This window comes from Oryctolagus cuniculus, chromosome 21, assembly GCF_964237555.1.
Source record: "Oryctolagus cuniculus chromosome 21, mOryCun1.1, whole genome shotgun sequence".
NCBI lineage: Eukaryota > Metazoa > Chordata > Mammalia > Lagomorpha > Leporidae > Oryctolagus > Oryctolagus cuniculus.
Genome location: NC_091452.1, coordinates 18,857,539 through 18,883,334, shown reverse-complemented (window position 1 = coordinate 18,883,334; position 25,796 = coordinate 18,857,539). Strand labels below are relative to the sequence as shown.

General features: G+C 51.6%; 2 protein-coding genes across 27 annotated transcripts in view; one reads left to right on the top strand and one right to left on the bottom strand.

Moving 5' to 3' along the window:
* Nucleotides 1-10,707, bottom strand: part of ANKRD13A (ankyrin repeat domain 13A) — a 37,388-nt gene extending 26,681 nt beyond the window's left edge. Inside the window, exon 1 of one of the 2 annotated variants that reach the window (XM_017337961.3) lies at nucleotides 9,986-10,707. In XM_017337961.3, coding sequence (XP_017193450.3) covers nucleotides 9,986-10,425 — 440 coding nt within the window. In that variant the 5' untranslated portion in view covers nucleotides 10,426-10,707. The remainder of the gene's footprint in view (nucleotides 1-9,985) is intronic. The other variant, XM_002721988.5, reaches the window with a different exon arrangement.
* Nucleotides 10,708-13,848: 3,141 nt separating this feature from the next.
* The window catches only part of GIT2 (GIT ArfGAP 2), a 53,827-nt gene continuing 41,879 nt past the window's right edge, over nucleotides 13,849-25,796 (top strand). For all 25 annotated transcript variants that reach the window (XR_011385240.1, XR_011385239.1, XR_011385237.1 and 22 more), the window contains exons 1-6: nucleotides 13,849-14,051; nucleotides 17,704-17,837; nucleotides 20,183-20,295; nucleotides 20,850-20,955; nucleotides 23,005-23,091; nucleotides 23,238-23,368. Coding sequence is in view for 19 of the 25 variants with exons in the window: in XM_070066036.1 (XP_069922137.1) it covers nucleotides 14,000-14,051; nucleotides 17,704-17,837; nucleotides 20,183-20,295; nucleotides 20,850-20,955; nucleotides 23,005-23,091; nucleotides 23,238-23,368 (623 nt within the window). In the remaining 6 variants the exon portion in view is untranslated. The remainder of the gene's footprint in view (nucleotides 14,052-17,703; nucleotides 17,838-20,182; nucleotides 20,296-20,849; nucleotides 20,956-23,004; nucleotides 23,092-23,237; nucleotides 23,369-25,796) is intronic.

Sequence of the window (25,796 nt, the reverse complement as noted above, 5' to 3'; positions counted from 1 at the left end):
CAAGGGCAATTTAAATTAAAAAAAAACAAACAAACAAACAAAAAAAAAACACCAACCTGCAAGGTCAGGGTTCAGAAAGCTTACTAACGGTAAGATGGCAGAACTTCCCAGACTGAAGTATAGACTTGATTCGTTAAAAGCCCAGCTGGATCTCTGCAGAAACTGGTGAACAGATTCTGAAATTCATATAGAAATGCCATGGGCCCAGCATAGCCGTCTCAGAAAAAGCGAAGTTCAAGGAACTCAGTACACACAGCGACGGCAATCAAGGCAGCTGGCACTGGCATCAGCAGGCACACAGGTCAATGGAGCATGATTTAGAGTCCAGAAATAAACCCACAGATTTATGGTGAATTGATTTTCAGTGAGGATACCAAAATAAATCACCAGTGAACAGCCCCTTCAATGAATGGTGCTTGACAAATGGATACTCACATGCAAAAGAATGAAGTTTTATATTCAACCTTTCATGAAAATTGGCTTATAATGGATCGTAAACCCAAATAAATGCAAGGACTAAAACGACTTAAAAAAAAACACTCTCTTGGGGCCGGCGCTGGGGCATAGTGGGTAAAGCTGCCACCTGCAGTGTCCGCATCCCACACGGGCGCTGGTTTGAGTCCCGGCTGCTCCACTTCCAATCCAGCTCTCTGCTATGGCCTGGGAAAGCAGTGGAGGACGACCCAAGTCCTTGGTCCCCTGCCCCCACGTGGGAGACCCGGAAGAAGCTCCTGGCTCCTGATCGGCGTAACTCCGGCCCTTGCAGCCATCTGGAGAGTGAACCAATGGATGGAAGACCTCTCTCTCTCTCTGTCTCTCCTTCTCTCTGTGTAACTCTGACTTTCAAATAAATAAATAAATCTTTAAAAAAAAAAAAAAAACTCTCAGAAAAAAGCATAAAAGTCTGCCTTCACAAGGTTAGTGTGTGGCACATCGGGATAAGTCACTGCTTGGGACACTGGCATCCCATATTGGAGCGCTGGTTCAAGTTCCAGCTGCTCCACTTCTGATCTAGCTCCCTGCTAATGTTCCTGGGAAAGTAGCAGAAGATGTCCAAGTACTTGGCCCTGCACCCATGTGGGAGACCCAATCAGAGTTCCAGGCTCCTGGCTTCGGCCTGTATAGCCCTGACTGTTGTGATCATCCGTGGAGTGAACCAATGGATGGAAGACCTCTCTCTCTCTCCCTCTCCCTCTCTCCCTCCTTCTCCCCCTCTTTCTCTAATTCTGTATATCAAATAAATACATACATACATACATTTAAAGAAAAAAACAGCCCATCTGAAGTGCCAGTTCAAGTCCTGGTTGCTCGCCTTTGATCCAGCTCCCTGCTATGGCCTGGGGAAAGCAGCAGAAGATGGCTCAAGAGCTTTGGGCCCCTGCCACCCACGATGGGGGCCCGGAAGCTCAAGGCTTCTGGCTTCAGCCTGGCCCAGCCCCAGACGTTGCAGCCATCTGGGAAGTGAACCAGCAGATGGAAGAGCTCTCTCTCTCTGTGTCTCCCTCTCTCTCTCTGTATCTCTGCCTTTCAGATAAATCTTTTTACAAAGATTCTTATACTTGTTGACCATTTGTATGTCTTCTTTGGAGAACTGTGTATTCAAATACAATTAAAAATCGAAGTTACTTTATTACTATTTGAGAAAGAAGAGAGAAACAGACAAGAGAGAGCGAGTCCCCATCTGCTGGTTCACTACCCAGATGCCCACAACAGCCGGAGTGGGATCAGGCTGAAGCCAGGAGCTGGGAACTCCGTCCGGGTCTCTCACGTGGGTGTCAGGCACCCAAGTTCTTGAACTATCACCTGCTGCCTCCCAAGGCACACGTTAGCAGGAAGCTACCTCAGGACTCAAATCTAGGCACTGTGATATGGGATGTGGGCATCTCGATGGGTATCTTAGTTATTTGATCATTTTAAAAAATCATGACTGTTTTAAAAAATCATGACTGGGGCTGGTGTTGTGGGTGGCAGGTAAGGCTACTTCCAGCAGCGCGAGTATCTCATATGGACGCTGGTTCATGTCCTGGCTGCTCCACTTCTTTTAATCCAGCTCCCTGCTGGATGGCCTGGGAAAAGCAGCAGATGATGGTCCACGTAGGGGACCTGGTTAAAGCTCCTGGCTTCAGCTTAGCCCAGCCCTGGCCAACAGATGAAAGATCTCCCTGTCTTTCCCTCTCTCTAGCTCTGTCAAATAAATAAATCTTTAAAACATGATGACTTATTTGAGAGGTGGAGAGACTGATCTTCCATCTGCTGGTTCCCTCTCCAGATGCTGGGGTGGGAGCTGGCAGAGGGAATTCCATCTAAGTCTCCAGGTGGGTGGCAGGGACCCGACTATTTAAGGCATCATTACCTGCTGCCTCCCGGGCTCTGCACTAACGAGAAGCCGGAGTCAGGAACTGGAGACAGGCATGGAGCTCAGGCACCCCTGTGGGGCTGCAGGCATCGTAACCGGCAGGCAGGATGCCCACTGTGACATGTGACCGCGGAACTGTGAGTCTGTCACGCGTCCTAGATGCCAGGTCCTTATCAGTACGACTGCAGGCATTTTCGCCCATCCTGAGAGCTTTTTTATTAAAGATGTTTATTTATTTATTTGAAAGGCAGAGTTACAGAACGACAGAGACAGAGAGAGCGAGTGAGCACTGGCCCCGTGAGTTGTCCTTTTTACTTTGTAGTATCATTAAACACACTTTGGGGCTGGCGCTGTGGCACAGTGGGTAAAGCTGCTGCCTGCAGTGCCAGCATCCCATATGGGCACTGGTTCAACTTCTGGCTGCTCTCTACTATGACCTGGGAAAGCACTAGAAGATGGCCCAAGTCCTTGGGCCCTTGCACCTGCATGGGAGACCCGGAAGAAGCTCCTGGCTCCTGGCTTCCTACTGATGTCACTCCAGCCATTGCAGCCAACTGGGGAGTGAACCAGTGGATGGAAGACCTCTTTCTCTGTATAACTCTGACTTTCAAATAAATAAATAACTCTTTAAAAAATTTTTTTTTAATTTTGATGAAGTCCAATTTATCTTGCATTTTCTTTTGTTCCATATGCTTTTGATGTTTTATTTAAGAAGACTTTGCCTAACTGAGGTCATGAAGGTGGACTTTATTTTTTAAAAGATTTATTTAGGGGCTGGCACTGTGGCATAGCAGGCAAACCTGTTGCCTGTAGTACGACATCCCATATGGGTGCTGGTTCGAGTCTCGGATGCCCCACTTCTGAACCAGCTCCCTGCTATGGCCTGGGAAAGCAGTAGAAAATGGCCCAAGTCCTTGGGCCCCTGCACCTGCTTGGGAGACCCGGAAGAAGCTCCTGGCTCCTGGCTTCAGATTGGCACAGCTCCAGCCATTGTGGTCATCTAGGGAATGAACCAGCAGATGGAAAACCTCTCTCTCTGCCTCTGCCTCTCAAATAAAAATAAAATCTTTAAAAAAATGCTCAACACCACTAACCATTAGGGAATAACAATCTACGACCAGGGGACCGGCATTATGGGAACAGCAGGTTAAGCCACCGCCTACAATTCCAGCATCCATATGGGTGCCAGTTTGAGTCCTGGTTGCTCCACTTTGGATCCAGCTCCCTGCTATTGTGCCTGGCAAAGCAGCAGATAAACCACCAAGTACTTGGACCCTTGCACCCATATGGGAGATCTGGATGAAACTCCTGGCTTTGACCTGGCCTAGCCCCAGCCGTTGCTGCCATTTGGGGAATGAACCATCAGATGGAAACTCTCTCTTTCTGTCTCTCTGTAACTCTGTCTTTTGAATAAATAAAATAAATCTTCAAAAGAAAAGAAAGAAAAAGAAGAACCCATAACCAAGGATAGGCTTGTGGCATGGCAGTTATGTTGCCTGTTGGGTCACCCACATCCCATACGGCAGTGCCTGATTCTGGGCTCCTGGCTTCCACTTGGCCCAGCCCTGGCTACTGTAGGCATTTGGAGAGTGAACTAGCAAGCAGAAGATCTCTGTTTCTTTCTCTGCTTTTCAAATAAAATTAGTAAATCATAATCACATACTTTCGCATACCCACGAGGATGGCTGTAGTCAGAGAGACAACAGTAAGCTTTGGCAGGGATGTGGAGTAACCGGAACCCTCCAACACTGCTGGTGGGGATACAGAGTGGCACAGACACTTTGCAAAGGTTGCCAGTCCCTCAAAATGTTGAGCACACGCAGTTACCACCTGCCCTGGCAATCCCTCTCCAAGGCATCTACCCAAGAGAGATGGGAACATCGGCCTGTGCCCAGACTTAGAAACATTGTGTATAGCACCCCGATTCTCTATGGCCAAGATGCAGAAACAACCCAGATGTCCACCAACTGATACAGGGATAAACAAAACCCAGAGTGTCCATACCCATGGACTACTACGCTGACATAAACAGGAATGACTCATGCCTCAGAACCCAGAGGAACCTCCAAAAGATAAGCTAAGTAAAAGCCAGACCAAAAAAAAAAGGGCAACGTGTTTTATGATGATTTTTCCATGAAAAGTCCAGAACAGGCAAATATACAAACACAGGAAGCAGACTGGTGGCTGCCTAGGGCTGGAGGAGTTGGGGGGAGGGGAGAGTGACTGTCAGAGACTTGGGGTTTCTCTTTCGGGTGATGAAAACGCTCTGGAGTTTGACAGTGGCCGCGGGAGCGCAGCTTCGTGAATGTACTAAAAATCACTGACTAGTAGACTTTCCGTGGCTGGACTGTCTGGAAAGTAAACTTTCTAATGCGTGTGTTTATATGCAGTATACAGAGCAGATCTCTCATCTATACGCCTGTCGGATCAGTTGCTTCATTTCTCTCGTGTCTCACTTTGCTGGCTTGCAAAACGGGAACAGTAAGAAACACCTACCTTTCAGATCTTACAGGGGAGAGGGCTTAACTTAGCACGAAGCGCTCGCTCTTATCACCCGCCCACACTGTGCAGTTTCGCATAAGCTGTCACTTTCTTCCTTAAAAGAGACCCGTGCAGATTGCGTCACAGGGCCTGGTCGGGCCTGGCATCTTCAACGGCTGCTATGAGTTCGAGAGCGAGGGCTTTCCAAAGGTAACTGGGATTCGCATCCGGGATCTTCCTCTCCGCTTCTTCAGCCCCGAGCCGCACTGAATTACAACACCACCCCCTCTGAACGAGCAGTGTCCCCCGAGGAGACAAGGGCTGAGAGTGTGGCACAGGATCCCGTCCGCTGATCTGTGCCCGGCTCGCTCTCCTGCGCAGTCGCCTTGTTCCCCAGCCCGCGGCCCTCTGAGACAGTCGCCAGCCGAGGTCTGAGAAAAGGCGGCAGCCCCGACATCCCACACCCAGCTTCCCTGCACCGAGCCCTCTATGCCAGGGCACCTGCACGCAGGGGGCGCTCCACACACATGGGGACCTCCGGGAAGGGGCCCTCCCTTCGCCGACTGCCCTGCTCCTGGGCATCTCTGGCCCCCTCCCCAGGTCAGCTGGGAAAGGCATCCACCCGCCAAGTTCCTAAGGACAGCCTGAGTCCCTGGTGGCCAACGAGGAGCCTGCTGGGGGTCGGCTCTAGGCGCTGCGGTCTTCTTGGCTGCACAGCCCCTGGCTCGCTGCAGGCCTCCAGCAGGCACCAACTTGAACGAGTGCCCCGTGGCCTCACGTGGCCGGCCCCAGGCTCGAGGGAGGACCCCAAGGTGGTTCTCGGTGAAGACTCAGGCACCACTGCCATCTGGGTGCCAGGCTTTCCCCTGCTGGCTTCCCAGTGGGAGGCATGGCCAGACTCGCCCTCCACGCAGCGCAGCCCCAGGGCTGTCACTGCGCTAAGGCGCAAAGAGTCACCTTGGGATCTGTCCCCACAGCATCCGTTCCCTTTGCGCACGTTGGTAAGAAGGCCAGAGGCGGCTCAACACACCTCTCTGGCTCAATGACACAACCAGAACACCGACAGTTTCAATGACAGCAGCCAACTTCAAGGCCCTGCCGATCATTAAAGTGCTGCTGGATTAAGAGGCACTTCATTAAGTGCCTCTGCAGAGCCGGTGTGGAAGGCCTGAAACCAGCTCAGAGTTGGCTGTTGGCCGCGGGGCTGGGGCTGGCTCTCACACACTCAGAGACATGTGCTGAGCCCCTTCCTCTGGATAAACTTGACTCTCTTCACGCTGCTGTCCCTGGGACAGAATCAAATCCTCCCGCCAGGCCTGCTTTGGGTAGGGTCTCTCTCCCGTGACGCACAGATGAAGGCAGGAGCAGCAGAAACTCACCAGCACACCAAGGCCTTCAGGGAAACAGCTGCTTTTACTGCTGGGTGATAGGAATATTTATTTAGGCCAGCGCCGCGGCTCACTAGGCTAGTCCTCCGCCTGTGGCGCAGGCACCCCGGGGTTCTAGTCCCGGTTGGGGCGCCAGACTCTGTCCTGGTTGCTCCTCTTCCAGTCCAGCTCTCTGCTGTGGCCCAGGAAGGCAGTGGAAGATGGCCCAAAAGCTTGGGCCCTGAACCTGCATGGGAGACCAGGAGGAAGCACCTGGCTCCTGGCTTCAGATTGGCGCAGCGCCAACTGTAGCAGCCATCTGGGGGGTGAACCAACAGAAAGAAAACCTTTCTCTCTCTCTCTCTCACTGTCTAACTCTGCCTGTCCAAAAAAAAAAAAAAAAGGAATATTTATTTAAAGGTGCATGTGTTTGAAAGGCAGAGTGACAGAGGGAGAGGGAGGGATGGAGAGAAATTGATTTCCATCCGCTGGTTCCAACCCCAAATGCCCGCAACAGCTCAGGCTGGGTCAGGATGAGGCCAAGAGCCAGGAACTCTGACCAGGTCTTCCGCGTGGGTGACAGGAACACAAGTACTTGGGCCATCGTCTGCTGTCTCCCAGGATCAGCAGGAAGCTGGGTTACAAGTGGAGGCCGAGTGGGATCCCGGGCCCCGTGATACAGGATGTGGGCCTGGCATCCCAAGCAAACACTTGACCACTGCACCACAACACCTGCCCCTGAGAAGAGGTTTTTGTTAATTATGCAACTAATCCCTGTTCCTTGTAGACAAACTGGGCCATACGGGAAAGCGGCTCCATTCTCGGGTTAATAAATGCTGTTGTGCTAAGAGCAGCAGCCACTGCTACGCGGTGCTGCCCCCACCCCCCACGTGCCTGCACTTTACAGCCATTATCTTGCACATTCTCCACAATCCGGCAAACGGAGGCATTCTTACTGGAAGGCGGCGCGGCGCAGAGGGACTGCAAACACAGGCTTGCCTGGCGAGCCTTGGTTTCCTCATCTGTAAGATGGGAATTGTAACAGCGCCCACCCCAGGGGGTTGGTGTGGGGATGACATCTAAGATCCGGGGAAAACACTTGGGCACAGAGCCGGGGCGGCCACGGGCTCTACTCTTGCCAGACTTCACAGGTGACGAAACCATTCAGACGCGGTATTAGCGCCGGCTATTAAACCCAGTGGCCTCCAGGTCACAGAGGTGAGTGGCTGTTTCACAATCCACAGAGGATCCAGATAAATACGAAAGCAACCAGATGTTTCCTGCCATGTAGTTCAGCGACATCCCTGCTCCCTTCTTCACCCTGAACTGATTACGTAATCCTGCAGGGCCCGGCGAGAAATGAGAATGCAAGGTGTGCCTCCTTCGAAAACAGTTCCAGGGCTTCATGGTGGTGGAAGCGGGCCTGAAGCCAAATACGGAGCCTGCCGGGACACAGGCCCCACGCGAGCGTCCCACCAGACAGGTGCCTTCCATGGCCATGTGGTCCAAAGCATCCTCATTCAAGAAGTTCCTGCTGAATGCGCCCCCCAACGGGCTCTTCCCCGGAGGGGGCTGGTGTACTACGCAATGAGCCACAGTGAGAACCAATCATGAAATCAAAGATGAATGATCAGCACACGTGACCGTCGCTCCTGGGCCTCCTGGACAGGCAAGGGCATCAAGGCCCTAAAAGGCACTTCAGGAAAGCCAGCAGCAAGACTCGAACCCCCAAACCACAGGTGTCCTTCGTGGGTTTTTTTTTTTTTTTTTTTTATTCGACAGAGTTAGACAATGAGAGAGAGAAAGGTCCTCCCTCCGTTGGTTCACCCCCCGAAATGGCCGCCACGGCCAGAGCTACACCAACCCGAAGCCAGGAGCCAGATGCTTCCTCCTAGTCTCCCATGCAGGGGCAGGGGCCAAGCACTTGGGCCATCCTCCACTGCCTTCCCGGGCCACAGCAGAGAGCTGGACAGGAAGAGGGGCAACCAGGACTAGAACCCGGCGCCCATAATGGGATGCCGGCCCCGCAGGTGGAGGATTAACCAAGTGAGCCACAGCGCCGGCCCCGACCTTCGTGTTTTTCAAGGTGAAGGGCAGAGAGCTTCCAGTGAGTGTTCTTCTCACAGTTGGCGAGGCAGAGGCAATTCAGCTACGCCGCGCTGCAGCCTGGAAACCAGGACGTGGTTCTGGTCTTAGCAGACACCGTGTCTTCCCCGGGGTCTCCAGCGACCAGGAAGGCCACTGCTTTCAGACACCGGTCCTGAAGGAGCCTGTGGCTCAAGGACGATGAGCTTGTCTGTTCCTGGCTCTAACGCGGGGACTGTCTTGGTACTTCTGCTCAACATGGCACAAGCCGGGCAGCCATGATGCTGCAGAAGTGCAGGTGTGAACACAGCCAGGCCCCTGCCAACCAGGGCTGGTCATCTGCACAGCATCTAGACGGGGCTCAGAGATGGCTGAGCGGGAGGGCAGAGGGTTCCCAGGACACAGTGGGAAGGAATCCAAGCAGCAGGTGAATCATTTTGGCTCCAGGCAATGGAGTCTTTATCTCTTGAACTCTTCAACTGTGGCAACAGTGGCAGGAGCCATCTCATTAAGAACAGGGCCTCCTAACCTGTCTGGAATTCCCTTCTGAATGACAAAAGAGCTTTTGAATGGGAGCCCAGCCAAGTTCAAATAAATATGGCGCTTGGCAGGAGCCCCTCCAACTGGGCACCGCTGAGCTCGCCCACCCAAGGAAAATCCAGGCTCCTTTTCTTCTGTAACTTCTGACAACCACAGGGTTCAATTCTGAGATACTTCATGAGCTGGGTAAAATGAATGAAACCAGCAAGAACAACGACACCTGGTTTCAGAGGTAACTGAAGACTCTCCCCCTGACTGTCAGCCTGTGAGTTTGTAACTCCAGGGCAGTTACACACTGGGGCCAGATAACTGTGGGTGGCGGTCTTGTGCATTGTGACAGGCTGGAGTGGCATCCCTGGCCTTCACCCACCACATGCCAGTAGCACCCACTCCCCACAACCAAAAATGTCTCCATACATGGCCAGAAGTCCCCGGGGTGGGGGAGGCGACTTTGACAGAGAACCACTACTTCAAAGAGATGGCAACAAATCAAAGCGCTTCGGAACAGAAAGGCCCTTAAGGAGCCAGAGCACAGGGGATCCTCAAACTTCCCTGGGTATCAGCCTCCCTGGGGAGCTTGGTAAGGAGGCCGAGTCCTGGTCCTCACCCTCCGACTCTGGGTCCAATCCGAGGTCTGCTCCCCATCCGAACCAACATCCTCAACCCACAGATTAACGCGGGCCCGCAAAATGCCTTGCCCAAGGTCACAAGAGCGACTCGGAACCTGGACTTCAAAACCAACCAAGCCCAAGTGGGACAACAAGGGTGGGGGTGGGGGCTGTGGGGGGGGGGGGCGTGAGTTGTTTCTCCAACTCGGAGGCAATGGGGCCGAATAACCTTTATTTAGTTGGGGCCGGCCTCAGGGAAGGCAGGGGACCCCTGACAGCTCCAGTTCCCGCCTCTGTCAAGCTCTGGGATGACAGCAGCTCCCTCCTCGCGTTCCTGGAATGGTTAGCAGGCATGATGGGCATAAAGCTATCGGCACGGGGCCTGGCATACAGCAAGCACTCAAAACATGCCCTACTATTTACCATGATTACCCCAATACCGCAAGCGTGAAGCCGTCCGCGGGGTCCCCGGCGCCCCGAGGCTGGAAACAGGCTCAGGAGGGCGAAACGACCCCCGCCCCGCCCCCAGCCCCCTGCCCCGCCCTCACCTGGCCCCGCAGCTCCTTCTCCAGCTGCCGGTAGTCGTTGTTCCAGACCAGAAGATGGAGGGGGAAGTGGTCGCTGACGTCTCGGGCCGAGGACATGGCGAGGAAGCCGAAGCCGGGCCCTGGCCGCCCGCTGGAAGCCTCGGCCCCGGCGGGGTCCCCGGCGCCCGCCCGCCCGGCGGCCAGAGAGCGAAGAAGCGAGGGGCGCAGTAGGCGGTGTACGCGGCCGCTAGGCCCAGCAGGCTGGGTGCGGGGTGCGCGGGAGGTCCCAGGCCACCGGCCAGGTAGGGGACAGGGTCGGACGCGCCCACCCCGCGCCCCGCCGCGATACCGCCCGCACTGACAGCTCCCGAACCGACTTCTGCGGGCCGAACTGCCCCAAACAGGGAAGTGCCGGGAGCGAACCACCGCACGCCGCGGCGGGAGGGGACGAGGCCAGGCATCGGGGCCGAGGTCCGCCCAGTGCCGCCCACTCCCAACTCCACGTCGGGAAACACACTAGAACCCACGAGGCCGAGCTGAGGTTCTCTCCCTGAGCCGCGGGTCTCGATATGGAAACCTCGGTCTAAGCGTCATCAGCCTGTTTCCCCCCTGCTCCAGTGACCCCCGGATGATTCGGTCCACAACTGGGCCTCGTCCATTGGCTCTGCAGTCAGGGGGTGACGCCAGGGGCCCGGACCAAACCATTCCGGCGCCTGACTCCCTTTCAGCCTTTTTGGACTAGGGCAGATCCTTCCACGGTGGGTCAGAAGCCATTTTGGAAGCGGGCAACACCGCGCAACGTTAAAGGAGGAACTTAAAACCCTGGAGGAGTGGCTTTAAAAATTTGCAGAGTAAGGCGACGGTTCTTATCTTGGGATTTCTCAACCTCAGCATATTTTGAGCATGGGTAATTCCTTGCGTGGGGGCTGCCCCGTGCTCTGTTAGGGTTGGCGAGCAGCGTCCCTACCTAGCCTCTCCACCCACTCAATGCCGGCAGCACCCCGCCGAATATGACGTCTCCAGACATTGCCAAATGGTTTCTGGGGGAGAAAAACCGCCTTCGGTGGAGAACCGCTGTTCCATCTAAGCTCCACACTGGGCTGTCATTCCGAGCTATCAACGGTGATGGTGTATTCGACGGATGAGAGTGTTCAACTATCATTTGCATTCTGCATTCTGGCTAATGCGTAATAGCCCAAGGTGGCCACAGTTTGCAAATATGAAGTCATCGTTTGGGTTGCAACATCAGGCACTACGTCCGTTTCCTGGGCTCGGCCAGCAGCCAGGTGGCCTCGCAGCAGCGGGAGCTCCCCGTTGCTGCTTGGGCTCAGCTGTCTGCTAGGAGGCCACTTGGCCCTCAGAGCATTCCCCCTGCCTTCTCCGCCGGCGCGCCTCGGATGTCTGCAAGGGCAGCTGTGCGAGAATCCTGGCCCAATCCATTCTCCACGCTTGGGCGGCCCGGGAGGTTTGTGAGTTGACGACAGAGCAAATTAGGGTGGCCCTGGAGGCCCTAGCTGTGGAATGTGTGCGAATCACGGGATGCACCCCACGTCCTGGAGGCTTAGTACCCGGGAGAGATGTACCCCAGGGCTCCTCGGGATACTCCTTGGAGTACCCAGGGCTCCTTGGAGAAGCCTTGTGACGCTCAACCTCTCTTCCATATCCCAAGTTTGTTGAACGTGTTTCCTCTCTCATTACTCTGAAAACCCCACAACGGCAGGGACCACCTTAGTTTTTGCTTACCGACAATGCTTCAAACTAACGTGAGAGTACTACAAAAAAAGTGTGTGGAGAAAAATGGGCCTAGAAGATAAGTTTGTCTTGGTGCAAAAACTTTTTGAAACCCATGCATAGAAGAGGGTCTTCAAGAAGCTCGTGGGAAAATGCATACTAGGAAAAAGCTACGCCTGGATAGATTTTTGCACCCTAGTAAACGTATCTTTTAATTCCAATTTCAGTTAGCTCTCTGTAGCCCCCTTGTAATACGTGGCCTACAGCACACACCCAATAGAGACCACAGCTGTGTTCACGTGTAACAAATACAAGAACTATTCATTAGTATTATCATCAAATCCCTTTTCTTTCACACTGATTTTCATTTCATTGTGTTTATTTTACAGCATCCTATATTCTCCGTAAGCTATTCTTAGTCTCAAATTTCAACTAGAGGCGCGCGGCTCACTAGGCTAATCCTCCGCCTTGCGGCGCTGGCACACCGGGTTCTAGTCCTGGTCGGGGCGCCGGATTCTGTCCTGGTTGCCCCTCTTCCAGGCCAGCTCTCTGCTGTGGCCAGGGAGTGCAGTGGAGGATGGCCCAGGTGCTTGGGCCCTGCACCCCATGGGAGACCAGGAGAAGCACCTGGCTCCTGCCATCGGATCAGCGCGGTGCACTGGCCGCGGCAGCCATTGGAGGGTGAACCAACGGCAAAGGAAGACCTTTCTCTCTCTCTCTCTCTCTCTCTCTGTCTACTCTGCCTGTCAAAAAAAAAAAAAAAAATTACAACTATATAGAGAAAAGCAGTAATCAGAAAATATCAATAATAATGCTATCACTTACTGAGGGTTTATTATGGAGTAGGCATACCACATTTCCCATAACTTACGGGATCGGTTCTTAGCCAGATAGAAAATAGTTAGCTTTGCTAGTCACATATAATTTTTATGGTGTATCCGTCTTTTCCCTCTTCCTCTCCCTCTCCCTCTTCTCCCTTTTCTTCTTGCAATGTTTTACAAATGTAATGTAAAAATCACCAGGCAGAGGCCAGGCAAAAATAAATCGGGGAGGTGCTTGGCACAGTGATTAAAACGGCTGCATCCACATCACAGTACCTGGGATTGATAACCACTTCGGGTTCCTGACCCCTGCTTCCCACTAACAGGGACCCTGGGAAGCAGCAGCTATGGCGGAAGTAACTGGGTCCTTCTCACCCTTGTAGGAGACCTGGACGGAGCTCCCAGCTCCCAACCCAGACCCTTGCAGGCATCTGGGGAGTGAACTCACAGATGGGGGGAGCTCTCTTGAGTGCCTTCTCTTTCTCAATCAATAAATAAAGCAAAAACCAAGTCATGGACTAGAGGTAGACAACCATCTCCATTTTATTGTCATTTTTTTAAAGATTTATTTATTTGGAAGAGTTACAGAGGCAGAGAGATCTTCCATACGCTGGTTCACACTCCAAATGGCCACAACAGCCAGAGCTAGGCCAGTCCAAACCCAGAAGCCAGAGCTTCTTCCAGGCCTCCCACTTGAGTGCAGGGGCCCAGGGACTTGAGCCACCTTCCGCTGTTTTCCCAGGCTCATTAGCAGGGAACTGAATCGGAAGTGGAGCAGCTGGACCATTAAGCAGCGCCGATATGGGATGCCAGCGCAGAGGCTTTGTCCACTAAGCCACAACGCGGCCCCAACTATCTCCATTTTAAAGAACCGCAGTCTAAGGAAGGAATCATTAATACAGCTTTAACTGACTTATTTTATCGTATATCTACTCCAGCACAATGTAAGCTCTAGAAAGGCAGGAATCTTGTCCGCTTTTCCTCACTGATGTTTCTTCAGCGCTGGAAATAAAGTGTATAACATAGTAGGTGCTCAATAAACATCTAATTCTTGGTGAAATTAATTATTCCTATTTGAATAAAGGACAGACGAATGAACTTGACAGCCACTGATCGCCTCGAGGAGGTTGTGGCCCCAACGTTCGGGTTACGAGACTGGGCTGCCTCCCCTGCTATTAATCGGTGCTCTACCCTGCGAATTTCTAGAAAGGAAGATCTAAGCGCTGGGACAGAGGATGCTGTGGTAGGCACCTGCCCTCACGCAAGATGGCGGCAAAGGAGCTTTGCCCTTTCCGGTCACATGATCTGCCAGTCGCCAAAGGGCACCGCCCCGCGCGTGCGCGCTGCGCCGTGGCTGTGAGGCGCTGAGGGGAGAGGCGCCGCCGCCAGCGCCGCCGTGGGGACCCGTTAGAGCGGAAGCGCAGCCGCCGCCGTCTTCGCGCTCCTGGGGCCCCCTGGTTCCCGGCAGGTGGAGGCGAGAGCCATGTCGAAGCGGCTCCGGAGCAGCGAGGTGTGCGCTGACTGCAGCGGGCCGGGTGAGTCGCGCTGGCCGGGCCCGCTCCTGGCCGCTCTCCTGGCCCGGACCCCTACCCCGGGGCCGCCCCCTCGTGTCTGGCGCGTTCCCGCGGCTGAGCCCCGCAGCCGGGGTCGCAGTGGAGGGAAGGGGAGTCCGGGGGCAGCTTTGGAGTGGGACCCGTCCCGGGCCTGTCAGAGCCGGGCGGGCCGGGGGCCGCCGCCCTCGCGTCCTGCCCTTCGCTGGCGTCCCCTCCGTCCCAGGCGGGCCAGGGAGGCGGCGGGGGCCGGGGCCGCTCTGCGAACAGGAAGGGGCTTGGGCAATGCACAGGAAGGCCGATTACAGAAGTAAAATGGAGCGGCAGCTGCAGGTGTCAGCCCTGCCGGGACCCCCGCCCCGCGAGGGGGGCCCTGGCCAGGGTGGGCGCCGCTCCCGGAGACCTGGCAGGGGGGCTCGGGTGGGTGCCTTCCCCGCCGCGGACACCGCGGCCGCCACTCGTAGGGCGCAGCCCCAGGACGCCGGGGTCTGGCTGCCCCCCGCCCCGTCCCCGCCGCCTGCACGCGGGGGGCCGTGCCTGTCTCAAGTTTGGGGGTCCAGACGGCCTCGGTTTCGGCTGGGTTTTGCCTGTTGGGGTGACCTTGGGCTGGTGACTTCACTTGGCCAACCCGCGGTTTCCTCATTTTTCCGATGTGGATAATTGGGAGTAAAGCTCAGTGGTTAGCTCAGTGAGGATCCACTCATCTCAGCCCCCTCCCCCCTTCTAAAGTCTCCGAATTTCTAAGTCGTACATTAATTACACAAACAGAAAAGCACAGTAGAGGCGTATGGGGCGCTGGGATGCCGAAACCATTCTTCCCGGGCATAATATGCAGGTCTAGAAACCAGATCCGTCCTAGCACTCGGGACCGAGTAGGTCGCTGGTGCTGGCGCTGGCATTGATCAGCTTTGGGTCTGCAGGAATCCGAAGGTAAGGTAGCTTCTTTGGCAGTCGCGCCCAACGAGTAATCGTGATGAAATCATCGCACATTTTGTTCTGATCTGCATCTTGCCGTTTGGAAGCAGAGACTGATTTTAAATAGCGCTGTGATAACTCAAACCTTATGTGGCTACTGCCCCGCCGGTGCCGTGCAGGTGGTGGTAACCGGTTTCCTTGGCAGATAGAGAGGAGATGGCGGAGTTGAAAAAGATGTGTTTTATAAACCCCCTCAGTGTGGGTTGTACAAACTCCTTTGTTTTGTCTAACGTTGCTGTGTGTTCCACTTCCTTATTTCCTTGCCGGTTTTCAGTTGAACTTTGCGTGACAGGCTCGGTGCACATGTATCTAGCTTCAGACTTCCTCTCGGGGTGCGTGGCTCCTCGTAGAGGCCACGGAGCGCAGGAGCCGGCTTCTCGCTGCCGCCCTGCCTCCTGCCTGCCAGTTTGCAGTGCCTTGTGCATTTCAGAACGCTTTGTCTTCGCCTGGATTGTTTTAGTTGTTGTCTGAGGGCCTGATCTGCAGAGACTTGAGTCACTTCCTTCCTGTTTTGAATATAATTAGGCTACCTTGAACTGTTCTGCGCACTGGAGCAGCTAGGGATTTGTGTTGCTTTTCTGCTAAGTCCCAGTGAAAGAATTGCCTGGCTTAGGGTTAGGGCTGCCTTCGAGATTCTGGTGAATGCAAAGCCTTCTCCCCCGAAAATGCACCATACTCACTCACTCACTCACTCACTCACTCAAGATCAGCTCAACTCAAAATGTGCGCGACGTTGCTGGGAGGAGCGTGCTGCACATCGTTTTGAAGGCTGTTTGGGGCTGCCGTGGCGCCTGGGTTAAGAAACCCTGGTGTAGAACACCCACACAAGCTGCAAAGTTTCACCCAACCTCATTCATACAGACTCAGTGTTGATTTTCTGTCTCGTTTATATTTTAATATGCCTTCCATGGGGTTCTGATCCATGACGTTGAAGTGATCAGTCAAGCATCTTGCTAATGTACAGCAAATCCTTGCTGTTTTTTTTTTTTCTTGTTTAATTTCCTCCAAGAATACCGTGAATCCTGTGAATCATGTGAAAGCCAAAACTGTGCCCCAGCGTGGTTTCTGGTCATCAGTAGGAGTCTGGAAGTGCAGAAAGTGGCACATCTGTGTACATCCTGCGTCTTCATGTGGCCCGCCTTCCCTTCTTTGTCTACCAGTAATGACAGAGCTCCACTTTTTGAGTTGTTTTGTTTCTGTTTTATTTTGTGGCAGAGATTTAATTAACCATGATCATGTTTCAGTAAATATTTTACTTTTCTTTTCATGAGCCTAGTTTATTATAAATACATCGTACCGAGTCCAGTTACCTGAAAATGTCATTATGACACTCCGACAGTGTTTGTGTGAAACATTGGGTGCTTTTAAGAATTTTCAGTCAAAAACTTTTTCGAGAGATCATGCGTCTCGGTGGACTCTCACAGCTCTATGAGTAGTATTTAGGAAATGAGTTTTAAAAGGTGTGGGAGCTGACATGGCTGCGTATTTGCTGTGTGAGAGGCACTTGCCCTTCTCTTTATGCTCTGTCCTGTGATGTGCTGTTATTCGCATTTGACCCATAGTGAGGACACTCAAGAAGAAACTTGCCTGAGATCATTGTGCAGGAAGCTGCAGAGTTGGGGTTCAAACCCTGGACTGCTTGTCTCCAGAGCCAGCCCTCGTAACCACCACACGCCCTGGCTCCCGGGATTTGTCTTTGATTGAAATCATAGCTTTTCATTATATGGTTTGAAAGAGTTTGAATAAACTGTTAAAAATGGTAAAGATGATGTACATGCATTTTGGAGATTTTTGTGGACATTGAAGAATGTTAAAATATAGCCCTTCGACCAGGCAGCTTGAGCGGCACCCATTGTCACTCCATGGCGAGGCTGGGGAACTGCAGAGGGCCCTTCTCCACTTGGGGCTCTGAGTGCTCAGTTTACGTACCCAGAGCCGTCCTGCTGCACTAAGTGTGAGGTGGTCCTTGTTTCAAAGGACGTCTGAGCAAGCTCTGTGGGATCTCAGAGGGGAAAAAGTATTTCACAGGCACCGTCTTTGCCTCTGTGACGCCACTTGTTTTCTGTTAGATCAGTTGCAGAATCGATCTCGGCGGTTTGTTGAAAACAGCTAACGGGCACCGTAGAGCATGTCCCTGTCCTCAGAACCACAGCAGCGAGGGCTTCCCTCCGTCCCTCACGGGCTTCTGCTCCGCGTCAGCGCGTGCTGGTTTGTAGCAGTGGATTAGAACAACCGTGTGGTCCCCGTTGACTTCCCATGATGCCGCGTGCATAGTTCACTGTCGGAATTGTGTCATCTTGCTGTGTGGAGGTAGATAAGCAGTGATTCATCGGTAGCCTTCCAACTGTGCCTCTGACGTTGACTGAGTGTGCACCTGAGATGGTAAATCTGTGTTAGAGCCAAAAACTGCGGCCCTGAGTCAGAAAAGAACCGCCTCATTAGGGCTTCAACTCGTGTTTTTAGTCTCAGTTAACACTGTACCGAGTCAGCCGAGGTGGGGATGGCATCATCGGACAAGATCGCTGGCTTGATGCACCGACAAGCATACTAATAGCAGAAATGTCTTGTTTTTCTAAAGAAACAAACGTCAGCCATCATTTGCCATCTGGCAGGTTAGAAACCAGCTGACGCCCTCCCCACTGAGATTGCCTTCTCTTTCCAGATCCTTCCTGGGCATCCGTAAACAGGGGCACGTTTATCTGTGACGAGTGCTGCAGTGTCCATCGGAGCCTGGGGCGCCACATCTCCCAAGTGAGGCACCTGAAGCACACGCCGTGGCCTCCGACGCTGCTGCAGGTAACGCCGGGCAGCGCCTCCAGGCTCGGGGTTCAGGCTCCAGGACCATTGCCTTAGCGCCCACTGTTTCTCCCAGATCCCAGGCCCCGCAGATCCTAGGGAGGTGTCTGAGTCGTAACTGAAGAGAGGAGCTGTGCCCATCGGTCTTACATATAAGTAGTATCCATAGGAGTTTAGCATTTCCGATTGTTACTTCTGTCCTGACACCGATCTCGTTCAGTTGTATGCAGATGGATGGTCATTAAAATGCCATGGGGATGTGTCACCGCCAGCCTCCTTGCTAGCGTCCCGAGAAGCTGTTTCTAAGTGATCCTCCTGTCCCATGCACCATTTTGAATGCTCCCGCAAGCCCCTGAGAACCTTTTCATTAACGTGCTTCCTCCTCCCGAGCACCTACCGATGCGTGACAACATTCGCTCCCTCTGAGGGGAGCACGGGCTGAGACGTCTCAGAAGTTTCCGAAACATCTGAACTAAGTTTTCTGCAAGGTCTTGTTACTAGTCGGAGACCCAATTAAGTTAACGTGTTTGGATTGCGTGCCTAATACTCTGTTAAGTGAGCTCCTCATTTTATTTGGGGTCCAGTGTCATGTCACCTGCATTTTCATTTAGGTGTACACATTCTTCAAGTTCCCTTAGAATGGAGGAGTAAGCGTATGTTTTGCCTTCATGTGTCTTTTTTTTTTTTTTTTTTGACAGGCAGAGTGGACAGTGAGAGAGAGAGAGACAGAGAGAAAGGTCTTCCTTTGCCGTTGGTTCACCCTCCAATGGCCGCCGCGGCCAGCGCGATGCGACCGGCGCACCGTGCTGATCCGATGGCAGGAGCCAGGAGCCAGGTGCTCATCCTGGTCTCCCATGGGGTGCAGGGCCCAAGCACCTGGGCCATCCTCCACTGCACTCCCTGGCCACAGCAGAGAGCTGGCCTGGAAGAGGGGCAACCGGGACAGAATCCAGCGCCCCGACCGGGACTAGAACCCGGTGTGCCGGCGCCGCTAGGCGGAGGATTAGCCTAGTGAGCCGCGGCGCCGGCCCTTCATGTGTCTTTAGTAAATCTATGGCAGCTACATAGCCTGTCCCTTGAACTTGCCTGTATGAGCCAAGGGACCAAGATGAGTGGATTTGGATCTCTGTTGTGAAAAAAGTAAAAAGAGGTATTTATTGCTCTCAGTTCTATCATGCTTAAAAAGTCAAATTATAGTATAGAATCTGAATAAAATCCAGAGAGATAGGCAGTTTAAAATGCCAGGGTTGTCCATAAAGTGTCAGTTCCCAAAGTATGATATGTAAAGTAGTACTTGGGACAGGTACAGGAGTTTCTCAAATATGTATTTTCATAGTTGCATTATTCTAATGTGTATAAGAAAACTATTTATCACATCAAATCATAATTGTTAATAAAAGTTTTAAATAGTGAATGGATTGGGCCAGTGCTGTGGTGTAGCTGGTAAAAGCTACCCCCTGAAGTGCCAGCATCTCATATGGGCAACGGTTTGAGTCCCAGCTGCTTCACTTCCAATCCAGCTCCCTGTAATGTGCCTAGGAAAGCAGCAGAAGATGGCCCAAGTGCTTGGGTTCCGGCACCACGTAGGAGACCTGGAAGAAGCTCCGGCCATTGAGGCCATTTAGGGAGTGAACCAGAGAATGGAAGACCTTTCTGTCTGTCTGTCTCTCTCTCTATAGCTCTACCTCTCAAATAAATAAAAATATTAAAAAAAAAAAAGTGAGAGGATTGTTAAAAAAAATAAATAGTACAAATGGGACATGGGGTTAAAAACTTGGAAAACAGTATTCGATTGGGTTGAGAGACACTGCCCTGAAGTGTCAGAGCACTCTTCATCATCTGGAAGAACAGTGCAGTCGAACCCATTCACGTGCTTAGCGCTCCAGCTGGTCAGAGCTGAAGGTTCATCCCAGAGTTAGAAATCCAGGCAGTTGTTGTGGTGCAGTAGATTCAGCTGCCACTTGGGACACCTGTATCCCTGTTGGAGCGCCAGTTCAAGTCCTGAGTCCTCTGCTTCCAATCCAGCTTCCTGCTGATGCATCCTGGGAGGCAGCAGGTGATGGCTCATGCTTGGGCCCCTGCCTGGGTGGAGTTCCTGGCTCCTGGCTTCAGGCTAGCCCAGCACAGGCTGTTGGGAGAAATTTGGGCAGTGAACCAGCAGGTGGAAAATTCTCTCTCTCTCTCACTCTTTCAAATAATAAATCTTTAAAACCGGAAAATAGCCATCTAAGTTGCATCCCAAATATGTTAATGTTTGTAGTGGAGCTTTGTTTTCCCAGTTACTGATTCCCATTGAATATTTGTGAAAATAAATGAAAACGTGATTTCACATTGCTTGCTTTCAGATGGTTGAAACCTTGTATAACAATGGTGCTAATTCTATATGGGAGCATTCCTTGCTGGACCCTGCCTCTATTCTGAGCGGAAGACGCAAAGCTAATCCACAGGATAAAGTACAGTGAGTGGAATGTTTATAAATACTTTTTTCTTAACACATGGAGCCCACTAAAAGGAATGCAGCTATTTTTGATGAGGCTTCCCTAGAGCAGCACAAGAGGCGCTTGGCCCAGCTGTGCGTCAGGCCCCTTGCTGCCGGAGATGCAAAGACAGGGGACATCCTCACCTTCACCTCTTTCTCACAGCTACGCAGGAGCCGAGGCTTGGAGGCTGGTGTAATCAGGCTTCAACTTAGGTGCTCAAAAGACGTTCAGACTAAAATTTTGGTTCCAGGCACCAGTCTGCTGGATGCCTCCTATAAAATGGGACTAAAATGCCACTTCCTCCCATTGTTGCTAAGTTAATTAAGAAAATGGAAATGTGCCGGTGCTCTGCGGCCCGGCCCTTGTCATGACAAATGTGTTCTCAGGCTTCGGGTCTTAAACACTGCCGAAACACATTTCAGCATTGTTCATTCCACTGTGGGTCACTTCCTCTTCTCTTTACAGTGCTAAGAATGGGGAATGTTGTCTCTGAATGGCAAGTGAACTGTTTTCTTTTTTTATTTCACACCAGTCCCAATAAAGCAGAATTCATCAGAGCCAAGTATCAGATGTTAGCCTTTGTGCATCGCCTGCCCTGCCGGGATGACGACAGCGTGACCACCAAAGACCTGAGCAAGGTGGGTCGCGCCGTGAGACCCCCAAGGGCTGGGCGACGCGGCATGTTGTTCTACCTGAGGAAAGTGTAAAAAAGAAAGGGAGAGAAGCAAAAACTCACTTCTGTATATCGAGTAGTTAATAGCAGCTGGTTTCTTTTTGCAGTAGTTTTGTCTTTAATCTTAATTCATGTGGCGTCTATTTGTGTTTTACCGATGATGATTTTGAAGTTACACGTCAGTACCCTTTCTGAGTGTTCAACCTTGAAATGGGAACCATCTTGGAGTTGTTTCTAAGGTGGGGCTAGAAAGTTTGCTGGTTTCCAATAAGGGCTGGGAAAGAATCCGTAAGGGGGCGAGGTCTTCAGGTTCGAAGGTTGTGTAGTGAGTCAGCTTTGGAGAGAGTGTGACTCAGGGTTGTGTGCGGAGCATGGTTTATTGTAGGTGAAGAGTGCGTCGATGGTTTCTTGATGAGAGCCTTGGGACGTTTCTAGAGATTCTGTGAGAGTCGCACATCTACGTCAAAGCACTGCGCTCGACAGTTGCTCACTCACATAAAGCACAATCTCTTGTAATTCGGAATTTTAAAGTTTGCGTTGAAATGTGTATAATTGTTATTTTTGTTCACTAAGACTTGTTTTTTTTTTTTCCCTTTTTGTAATGAAACTTTTTAAGAAGGCCTGGGTATAGGTGTTCGAGTAGCTCTCTGCTTTCCTGTGGTAAAGGCCGCCATGTCATGGACAGTCCAGGGATAGACTTGAAGGAGACCGCTCGTCTTCTGCACATAGGAGCGTTTCTGCAGCAGTACAGAGTGTGGCCTGTTTCCCACCCTGGAAGAGTGTCCTGGGACGCTGTGACGGAATGCAGAGTCCTGGAGTTTACACTGGGGACAAGCTGAAGCCCCAAAGCCCGAGGTTCAGTACCAGCAACTAGTAATCGTAGTGACAGCACTTTCCCTATCCTGGGCTCCCTGCTGAGCACCTGCTGGTCCTGTGAACCTTCACAGTGACGCAGTGACCCTGTAGCATTGTTATCACTGTTTTCCAGGTAGAGACTGTAGGTCAGCTTGCTTACAGAATTTTTGTGAGGCCACGCAGCTTGAAAGGGGTGGGGTTTGAAACTCAGGTCCGTAAGACTTGAGAGCCGGGAGCAGCCTCCTCCTCACACTGCCTCACTCAGGATCTGGTTATGCTGCTTGCGTAGACGAGTCATGCGTTTGGTTAGGTCAGCCTTCACAGTCCTGGTTTCCTTATCAGTAAAGTGGCCCTGTTCCCGGAGAACAGCAGGGTTCTTGTCTTCGCGCAAGGAAGAATTCAGGTGTGAGACAGAGAGTAGTGGAAAGTAAAATAGCAAGGTTTATTAGGGTAGGGACATCCATAAGAACGGATGGGCACCTCTCCAGACAGAACCTGAGAGAGAGTGCCCAGTCGCTCAGACTGGGGGAGAGCGAGTTTGGTTGAGTGGAGAGAATACACCTGGGCAGGCCAGGCGGGCGGCTCAGCAGAGAGGCGGGCTGAGCTCAGGCTGAGCCCGCAGTCCAGTTGAGGCTGGGGGGGGGGTGGGGTTAAAGGGGATGGGTCTTGACTTCCCGCTTCTCCTCCTGGGACAAAGGACTTTTTGAATGTAAATACGAAAAATGCCGTTCTGAGTTTTCCCCCTGAAGTTATCAGAGGGGGAAGCCTGGCTGGCGTCACCCGCCTTAGAGGAGCCCTAGAGGAAGGAGGGTTATTGGGTAGAAGGGGTGGGGTGTTTGAAGTGCAGATACTGGGCTGCACCTGGGAGGTTAGCGGGATGATGGGGATGCTGGACCTAGATGTCAACTCCTTAGGCCTTTGTCACACACACATAAGCTCATTTCTGACTTCCTACCTAACGGCCCCACTGCACCTTCCAGCCCACAGGTGGCCGTGATGGGGAGAAACTGCTCGGTCCCCCTTATTAAACCAAATAAATAAATAAATCTTTGATTACATGTTTCTAATGTGGCGTACATTAAAATAGTTACTACCATCAGCTCTTGTAGATCACCATCGACACTTTTAACAAATACTGTTTTTTGTTTGTGTTTTTCAGCAACTCCATTCAAGTGTGAGAACAGGGAATCTTGAAACCTGCCTGAGGCTGTTATCTTTAGGAGCACAGGCCAACTTCTTTCACCCTGTAAGGAGACACGACTTGATTCAGATTCCATTCAGTGAATGACTTCAGATTGACACTAAGTGACTTGTGACTTGTGTTTGTGTTGTCTTTAGTTTATCTCATTTGCTTTTTTGTTTTTTTGTCTACTACCTACAAATGATTCTTAGGAAAAAGGAAACACCCCACTCCATGTAGCTTCCAAAGCAGGGCAGATTTTGCAGGCTGAATTATTGGCAGTATATGGAGCAGACCCTGGCACGCAAGATTCTAATGGGAAAACACCTGTTGATTATGCCAGGTAAGAAAGGGAGCTTCCTGTCACTTGTCTCTGGGTTGTTTTATGTGAGTGTGATTTTTGCTAAGTAGCTAATTGTTTGTCATTAAAGTATAACCTCTTTGACAGTAGTGTTCTGTTACTTTGCTGAAGAAATATTTCAAAGGCAGCTGAGCTCAGCCTGGCAAAGGGTGGGATTGTAAAGCAGAGTGTTTGGCTTCTCCCCTTTATAATTCAGTGGTATTTGAACCCCCCACACCCTCAGGTCCAAATCAGGTGTCAAAAATTACAGAAATCACTCTTCACTTGAAAATCACTGTCTGAACTTAATAGCCAATTTGTGGCCAGATCTGTGGTCAAACAATGTAATAAAATGTTATTGAAATCTGTAAGTAGCAGACATCTGGGTGCTCATTGTAAAAAGTCTTTAAATTTTTCTTTATTTGAAAATTTTAATTGAGATGCTGGAAAAATAAGCAGGCAGTGTTAACCATCATTTAGATTGCAGATCTTTCCTCCTTTTTCCAAATTAGCTTTTCTGAATTACCGTTATTTACTGGCAAGCACCGTCCTGTGCTCCACGCAGGGTAAAATGAGCAAATGACAGACTTCTCCATTCCCACCCCGTTCCATCCCCCCAGAATTTACTTTTTGTTGGAAGAGATGATTCATAAATGCCTGAAAAAGAGTTAAGGCAAGAGAGTACATGATTCATTGTCAAAAAGGGTAGTTGGTCATAAAAAGCATATGTAGGATTTCTTGGCCGGTGCTGTGGCTCACTAGGCTAATCCTCCGCCTTGCGGCGCCGGCACGCCGGGTTCTAGTCCCAGTAGGGGCGCCGGATTCTGTCCCAGTTGCCCCTCTTCCAGGCCAGCCCTCTGCTGTGGCCCAGGAGTGCAGTGGAGGATGGCCCAAGTGCTTGGGCCCTGCACCCCATGGGAGACCAGGATAAGTACCAGGCTCCTGCCATCAGATCAGCGCGGTGTGCTGGCCCCGGCGGCCATTGGAGGGTGAACCAACTGCAAAAGGAAGACCTTTCTCTCTGTCTCTCTCTCTCACTATCCACTCTGCCTGTCAAAAAAAAAAAAAAAAAAAAAAAAAAAAGCATATGTAGGATTTCTTCACTGTGGCCCACATCATTAAGTTTCTCTGGTTGGCCTTTAGAGAATAGATTGTGTTTGGGTATGCGAAGTGGGAGCTGAGGTGTCCTGGGTGAGAGGAAGGTGGAAGTCAAGGTTGGGAGGCTGGGATGAGCAGGGCGCATTTCGCACCTCCACAGGCTGCAGTGGGGAGAGTGCGGTGTCAGTGGGGATAGCCGTGGGAACCCGTCCTTCAGACCCCGGGGGCAGCACGTGTACAGTTGTACGGTGTGTCATATTGTCATGTCGCACTACAAGAGGAAAAACGCTCAGCCCGTTAAATCACCGGGCCCCGGCTATCATGGGCTACTTCCTGGTTTCACAGATGTTAAAAAGTGAGAAAAAAAGATGTGCATCCCAAAAATCAGAGGTGTCTGGGAGGTTGGAGGAGATTTTGTAGTGCCTCAAATCGTGGAAGGAGAAGCTGGACTGGACCTTCGAAGAGGAGGGAGCCTCAGCAAATCAGCGTCATCGTCGTCATTCCTTGGAGTTTCCTCACTGTACCTTTCATATAACAGGCTTTATTTTTTATAATAAAAATTTTTTATTTAATAAGAAAAAATACCATTCCCCAAACGAGAGCAGAAAGAATTAGGTATGACAAGAGCCAGGGCGTTGTTCTTTTTTTTTTTTTTAAGATTTATTTTATTTATTTGAAAGAGTTACAGAGAGAGGTAGAGAGAGAGAGGTCTTTCATCTGCTGGTTCACTCCCCAGATGGCCGCAACGACCGGAGCTGTGCCGATATGAAGCCAGGAGCCTCTTCCGGGTCTCCCATGTGGACACAGGGGCCCAGGCACTTGGGCCTTCTTGTTCTGCTTTCCCAGACCATAGCAGAGAGCTGGATTGGAAGAGGAGCTGCCAGGACTAGAACCAGCGCCCATATGGGATGCCGGCGCTTCAGGCCAGGGCTTTAACCCCCTGTGCCACAGCATCAGCCTCATAATAGTCTTTCAATGTAATAATTTACCTCTATGCCATATTGATCCTAAGCAGCATAAATATTTATTTAAGGAATGAAGAAAGGCAAATTTGATGGTTTCTCAGTGTTAGAGAACTTGAAGGTACAGAGGTAAAGGAAGCTGCAGGTATGAGCCATGCGCTAGGTGGATCTGTCTGTCCCTGGCTTAAAGCTCTTGCCGTAGTTACTGGACTCTCATCAGAGGCGCTAGCCGCACAGAATCATCTGGGGAAGGACCTTTTTCAAAACATTGATCCTGGCCCCCTCCCCCATGTTCTTACTCATTCAGGATTTCCAAGAGTAGGACCTGGACATGGTACAAAGGCGCTTCAAATAGTTCTTGGGAAAATGAA